This window comes from Chionomys nivalis, chromosome 14, assembly GCF_950005125.1.
Source record: "Chionomys nivalis chromosome 14, mChiNiv1.1, whole genome shotgun sequence".
NCBI classification, from domain to species: Eukaryota; Metazoa; Chordata; class Mammalia; order Rodentia; family Cricetidae; genus Chionomys; species Chionomys nivalis.
Window position 1 is genome coordinate 23,306,962 of NC_080099.1, and position 7,326 is coordinate 23,314,287.

Sequence of the window (7,326 nt, forward strand, 5' to 3'; positions counted from 1 at the left end):
GTTCGGCATAAGTCTGAGCATGTCCATGTCGGCCGGGTGCGTTTGTGCCTGTGTGTGCGTGTCCGAACGAGCTTGCTCAGTCTCTGTTCCTGAAGGAAAATGCACTGTGTGCCACCCGTATCCAGAGACCCCAGTCCGCAGTGACCTGCACAGACAGGTAGAACTTCCAGACTGCGCTTGGTTGGCGGGTCGCATAGCAGACCTGGATTTGTTTTTGGGGCCCCCGCTAGGGTAGCTGGGAGGGAGTGGTGGCTTGGCCTCCGGGGAGCTGCTGCGCCCCGCCCGGGCCAACCCCAAGAGGAGGCGGGCTAGGAGGGGAGGGTTGGTCCTTAGTGCCTCGCCCCTTCGGGCATGCGACCTTGCCATTGGCCCAAAGTTGCTGCACGTCACGGGGCAATTCCTCCTAAAGTCTGGTGCACATAACGGGCAGGGCGCATTGCGAGGCTGCTTCTCCGGCGTTTCAGGCTGCAGCTAGCAGGCACAGCGAGCCGCGAGCACCCCACGAGCTGAGTGTGCAGGACGCGCCCCCAGCACAGCCACCTCCAGCCGCTGAATGAAGCTTCCAGGAGTCCGCCCCCGGCCGGCTGCGCCCCGTCGGAGGTGCACCCGCTGAGAGCACCAGAGCGCTTAAAGCCGGTGCGCTCACCTGCTAGTCTGCCAGTCATGGGGCCACCCGGGAACGACAGCGACTTCTTGCTGGCACCCAACGGAAGCAGTGCGCCAGACCACGACATCACTCAGGAACGGGACGAAGCGTGGGTGGTAGGCATGGCCATCCTCATGTCGGTTATCGTCCTGGCCATCGTGTTTGGCAACGTGCTGGTCATCACAGCCATTGCCAAGTTTGAGCGACTACAGACTGTCACCAACTACTTCATAACCTCTTTGGCATGTGCTGATCTAGTCATGGGCCTAGCGGTGGTGCCGTTTGGGGCCAGTCACATCCTTATGAAAATGTGGAATTTTGGCAACTTCTGGTGCGAGTTCTGGACTTCCATCGATGTGTTGTGTGTCACAGCCAGCATCGAGACCTTGTGTGTGATTGCAGTGGATCGCTACATTGCTATCACGTCGCCATTCAAGTACCAGAGCCTGCTGACCAAGAATAAGGCCCGAATGGTTATCCTGATGGTGTGGATTGTCTCCGGCCTTACCTCCTTCTTGCCCATCCAAATGCACTGGTACCGTGCCACCCACAAAAAAGCCATCGACTGCTATCACAAGGAGACTTGCTGTGACTTCTTCACGAACCAGGCCTATGCCATTGCTTCTTCCATTGTGTCTTTCTATGTGCCTCTGGTGGTCATGGTCTTTGTCTATTCCCGGGTCTTCCAGGTGGCCAAAAGGCAGCTCCAGAAGATAGACAAATCTGAAGGAAGATTCCACTCCCAAAACCTCAGCCAGGTGGAGCAGGATGGGCGAAGTGGGCACGGACTCCGAAGGTCCTCCAAGTTCTGCTTGAAAGAGCACAAAGCCCTCAAGACTTTGGGCATCATCATGGGCACTTTCACCCTCTGCTGGCTGCCCTTCTTCATCGTCAACATCGTGCACGTGATTCAGGAAAACCTCATCCCTAAGGAAGTTTACATCCTCCTTAACTGGTTGGGCTATGTCAATTCTGCTTTCAATCCCCTAATCTACTGTCGGAGTCCAGATTTCAGGATTGCCTTCCAGGAGCTTCTATGCCTCCGCAGGTCTTCTTCAAAAGCCTATGGGAACGGCTACTCCAGCAACAGTAATGGCAAAACAGACTACACAGGGGAGGTGAGTGGATGCCAGCTGGGGCAGGAGAAAGAGAGCGAACTGCTGTGTGAGGACCCGCCAGGCTCGGAAAGCTTTGTGAACTGTCAAGGTACTGTGCCTAGCCTTAGCATTGATTCCCAAGGGAGGAACTGTAGCACCAAAGACTCACCGCTGGAATGCAGGCTTTCTACTTTTTAAGACCCCTCCCCCTCCCGACAGGACACTAACGAGACTATTTAACTTGAGTGTAATAACTTTAGAATAAAATTGTATAGAGATTTGCAGAAGGGGGAAGAATCCTTCTGCCTTTTTTATTTTATTTTTTTAAGCTGCAAAAAGAGAGAGAGAGAGACTGTATTTGAGTGTTTGTTTGGTTCTTGTACAGTTCAGTTCCTCTTTGTATGGAACTTGAAAGTTTCTGTCTGAAGTGTCTTGGTCCTAGATGACTGTGTCTACATGTTTAGATCACTTTTCCGTTTATCTACCTCATTGGTCAAGTATTAGGGATACTATATATTGCTGCTAGTCATTTGTATCTGAAGGAAATCTTCCTTCCTGTACCCTTGGACTTGACAACCCTGTGTCTTGGACCTTTCTGCTGTGAATACGGACTCTCTCCCACTCCCCTTGTTTGCTCAACTGGACTGTTCTAAGCAGGGATCTGAGGGACAGCTTCAGTTCTTTTTCTGAGCAAAGTCTAAAGTTTACAGTAAATAAATTGTTTGACTATGATTTCATTGCACCTGTTTCTCCAAACCTCTTGACTCTCGAGTGTCCTTGTCTCGCCCACTGGAAACCACAGGTAACTATGTGTCATAACTGCTGAGTGGCTTAATATGGAAGGCTACCAGAGTGGTACGCACTGATTTGCCTAACCTTCCCATGTGCCTTTGGATCTCCAGATGCAAGCCTGTATCTTTCCGAATCTCACTTGTGCCCCAAATCAGCCCCCCCTGCTCTCAGCATAACCCCGTGCATCCTACAGTTGCTATTCTGTGCCTGTCACCTTGGAAACCCTGACTCACAGAGACAGAGTTATGGGCATATGTTTTGCCCCACAAGCTCCTACCCCCCAACTCCCAGCCCTACTTGTTTAATAACTGTGTGGGTTCATATCATTGCGGCTCTTACAGTAGCGCCCTTTGTACTGCAGTAGGGCTTGATGTACTCAGGACGAGGAAAATGTTTTCTGTGGGAAAGCTATTGAAAAATCTCAGGATTCCAAGGGAAATCGAAGACCTTCGTCATAGAGAGCAAAGCTTTAAGGGATAGCTGGTAAATACTTCATACCCTGAACATGGGTTCAGCCTCTTCCCCTCCTTCCCGCTGTCCCATATCTCCCTTCTTCTCTTCTCCCCTCCCCTGATGCTCTGCATGTCTGTGTAAATCAGGCCTTCTCACACGTTATAGGATGTTTAGCAGCCAACCTGTACCCCGTTAATTCCAGTAGCATCCCTCAAGTTTATAAATCATAGCCAAAAACAGCCTCAGCCATGACCTGTTACCCAGAAGGGTAAAGTAATCCTTAGCAGAAAGACTGGTATAAACTTTGAAAATCTAAATCGGCTGAGTTTTTGCTATTTCCTACAAATGCTGTTTTGTATTGTTGACACCTAGGAAAGGGGTTTTTCCCCAGTTCACTCAGTTCTGACAGCCCCTCGGCCCCTCCTCTTTCTTCTTCATCACACTGCCTTCTAAACTTGTGTTCCAACTGCCCGGGCGGTTGCCACAAGAAGTTAAGGTTTTAGGGTTCACGCACGAGTTATTTGGGAGGGTTTATCAGTGGAGGTGAGGCCCGCAGGCCCTCACCGCCTGTTTGCAGAGAGATTATAATACTGTTAAGAGGCACAGAGGGAAATCACAAAAGTAAACACATTTCTTCTCGCAGTTCCATTCTATTTTTGCCCGTGTGTTGGAGCCAGAGCATGGCCCAGGTTTCATGGAGTGGCTCATCCCTCTTGGCAACACCCGGCTGGAAAGGATCAGCCTGTGAGGTTTGGTGCCACAGCTTTCACTCATAGAGCTGACTCTATTTCTATCGTCCCTACTGTCCAAGGTCCCCAACACCAGCCTCCTCTGCTTCTCAAAAGCTCAGTGAGGAGGCCTCTGGTGAGCAATGATCTCTCGAAGGGAGGCTGAGGCCAAGCCCATGCTGTGCAAATTGCACTGCGTGTTATTCTATGCAAGCATGTTTTGGTCAAGGTTTTCATACCACAGCCTCCTCCTCCTCTGAGCCACATGTCCGGAGCTACAGCAGGCTTTTCCATATATTCGCCACATACCCCATAGCTTCCCAAGGTCTTGGATTTGGAAGAGCTCATAATCTGAGCAGCCTGAAAACCCAATAGAGGAAATTAACTGCTCAAGGTAAGTGACCAAAGATGCTCGAGCACAGGTAAGACAAGAGCCCGACTGCTAGCCAGGAATCCTATGTTCTCTTCATAGCATCGCCACTGACCTCTGCCCTCAGCTGAGTTGTGGAGTCTTTCCTTGGGGCTGCATCATGCGTTAGTCATCAGGGAAGATGTTTTCATAGTTTTCATATGAAAGTCAGGGACTGAATAAATACTCTGCAAAAGAGCTTTGCTTTAATAAAAAGAATCTACTATGTTATTCCTTGCATTAGGGAAGTTGGAAGATCCCTTAACTCTTTATGACTAAAAAGTAATTTCAAGCAACTTCAGTTAGAATGCCTTATAGTTTTAACATATATATATATATGCATACATACACAATATACTTTTTAAAACTTGTCTTTATCTGTTAATTATTTGTTAATTAAGTAGACAATGAATATTATTAATAAACAAGTCAATATTATACATATATACTCCAATATACTTCCAATGCATTTGGTTAAAATTTCAGCTATAAGGGGCTGGAGAGATGGTCGGGTTAAATTCCTAGCACCCACATGACAATTCACACACACAAAAAAATTCAGTTGTGAAAGTTAACATCAATTCTCAGCTAAAAGAGATGTGCAACATTTTAGTCCTTTTAGGAATGCTTTAAACTTAAGAACCTGCATTGGTTTTTAAGGAGTTTGGGAAACGAGAACACCATGGGCCTCTTGCAACCCCTTGTTTTTCACCTTTTATGTAGTTTTGTCTCCCCCCCCCCTTGTCCCTCCATGTCTCCTGTTTGTTGACATGCTAGTTACATAAGGTCTGTGGCGGATTCATCACCGTAAAGTTTTCTTTGCCTGGACAGCAAGTTCTCAGCGTCTGTCATGTGAGAACCTTATCCTGAGATACAAGTTGACAGGTGTGAACAGTGGCGGGACAGGGTGGGCCTGCCTGCAAGATAATTACTGAGGCCAGGAATCTAGGAGGGGAAAGGAGCCTGGAAATCGGAGCTGCCTTTACATGCTGCTGAGAATGTGTGTGATGGTAGATTTGCTGCCAGATCGGTCTACACCAGAAAGAGTCCTGGGGTATTTGCAGTGCACCTGCTGGGTGCAGCGTGAGAGAGGTCGAGGCTGTGGTCTCCTCCTTCTGGACCACGCTATAATACTAAACAGTCATGTGCCATGGAACCAAACTGAAGACTCAGGTTATGTTAGGCCACTGTTGAGTTCTCAGCCATCTTCACAGTCTTCAGATGCAGGTAGAGGAGTTTTCATCTGGCAAATAAAGCAACTGCTGTGCAGAAAGCCACGCAGCCGGCTGGTTGCCAAGTAAATATCAGAACCTATGTCTGTGTGATTCAACGCAAGGAGCCTAGCACCCATGCAAAGCAGGAAGCGGCAGGGGGCAGGGAGAAGAGTGTGTTATGTGCCAAAGCAAGCGTCAGAACTGGAAATGCAATATCTTGTTGAGAGAAGAGGGAGGTTGTTATGGGTGGGGGCAAGGAGGAATGTCCTTTCAAAGCTTGTGCTGGATGGCTGGGGGCTGGGGCAAGGAACCAATCACCAAAGTGCCTGCTTGACTTCTTTGGGTCTTGACTTTGTCTTTTCTTAGAGGATGAGGCCAAATAGAAAAAAAGAAAAAAAAAAAAAGGATATGAAACTTGAATGTGAATACAACAGGGTAAAACCGAAGCCCAGGCTGCCACAGGTCCCGGCAAAGTCACCCTCAGTGCCAAAGGCAGGAAGGTCGTGTAAGCTGAATGGGTAGCTGAGCCTGGTGGACATTGGTCTGGGCTGTCCTAGACGTGTGCTGTCTGTTTCGAGCTAGTGTTCTAAGGCAAAGGGCAATTCTTTTCTGACTACAAAGAGCAAGGAGGACCCACCCACTTGGGGTGACACTTTTTAGTAACAGTATAACCTCCCTTCTCCCCGTCAGCTCGACAGTACAGCACAGGGTCAGGTCTGTGCTGAGCCTTACTTTATTGGCAGACAGCACAAATATAATGGATGGAGGAATGTTTAAAATACATTGGAGAACAAATTTTCTGAGCACTTTCAAGAGCTTGAAATGCTGGTGTCTTTCAGGTGGCACACACCTTTAATCCTAGCACTCAGGAGACAGGGACAGGAGAATCTCTGTGAGTTCGAGGGTAGCCTGTTCTTCAGAGTGCGTGCCAGGACAGCCAGGACTATAAAGCGAAACCTTGTCCTCAAAAAACAAAAACAAAAAAAAAGAACTGCTGGTATCTTGCAAACAATAGGAGATGAGTGAAGTGGACAGATTTTTACTTCAATTCCTACAACTGGGTTGGGGGTAGATCCCAGTTCAACGACTCACTCTCTTTCTTGCCCTCCCTCATTGTCTCTTCATAGTCCAGGAAGGCAGTTTCCTCAGGGGACCTCAGTTTGCCTGCCAATAAAATGTAGCCACTATAGATCGTACCCAAGCTGTGCTAAGCCCTAAATTTGTAGAACTGTTCACATAGAGGCTAAATAGAGATTTCTAAATATCTCGTGTTTCTAGTTAGAGTTGATGACATTTGCTATGGAAATAATAACTAGCCGTTCTGAGGATAGTCAGCCTGCCCAGGACATGCTGTAAGGTGCTCTCAAGTGTTGGAAGACCATATGAGGATAAGGTAGTGTCTATTGTTTGTAAAGACTGGAGTACACGCATGGCTTCCAGGCTCGGCAGATTCCACGGCAGGTAAAGACGACTTTCCTGAGCGTAAAAGAGGTTCCCTTTCAGAGTAATGAGCCTTCTATCTTTGGATGCATTCACGGTGAAGCACTGCTCAGGATGGAACACAAAGTCGTCCATCAACCTGGGCGAGGATCCTTCCACATCTGTGATTCCATTTCTTGAAAATGATAGACTTGATTGGTCTGTGCTCATTCCTCCAGCTCTCCTTCTCCCCCAATTCCTCTGGATTTTAAAGGTTTCACCACGTTCATAACTGGGAAACCTCCCGGGGAAACCAGGGCCTCAACAGTCCCAGGCCATGGGGAACATCCCGAAATAGAGCTATAAGGTTAAGCAGTTTTCCACATTATTAGACCTTTTCATCAGCTGCTCTTCCCATGCCTCTTGCAAATGACCTACTAACTCCCACAGAGAGAGGAACGGAGTGCTGCAAAGGTCTCTCTGCAAAGGCTATTACATCCTTCTCCACCCTCAGAATCACCGCACTTCCTGTGGTCTGTCAGTCACCCTCCAGGGCAGGAAGGAAGCA

The 7,326-nt window shown here is 48.3% G+C and overlaps 1 protein-coding gene across 1 annotated transcript; it reads left to right on the plus strand.

Annotated features, from left to right (window-relative positions):
- Window positions 1-445: 445 nt before the first annotated feature.
- Window positions 446-2,469, plus strand: Adrb2 (adrenoceptor beta 2). The gene has a single exon (XM_057788856.1). The coding sequence runs from the start codon at window positions 664-666 to the stop codon at window positions 1,939-1,941; it is 1,278 nt and encodes a 425-aa protein (XP_057644839.1). The 5' UTR covers window positions 446-663; the 3' UTR covers window positions 1,942-2,469.
- The last annotated feature ends 4,857 nt before the right edge of the window (window positions 2,470-7,326 follow it).

Bases quoted from the DNA above. Each gene is read 5' to 3' on its own strand.
- Adrb2 (XM_057788856.1), top strand. From the start codon at position 664: ATGGGGCCACCCGGGAACGACAGCGACTTCTTGCTGGCACCCAACGGA.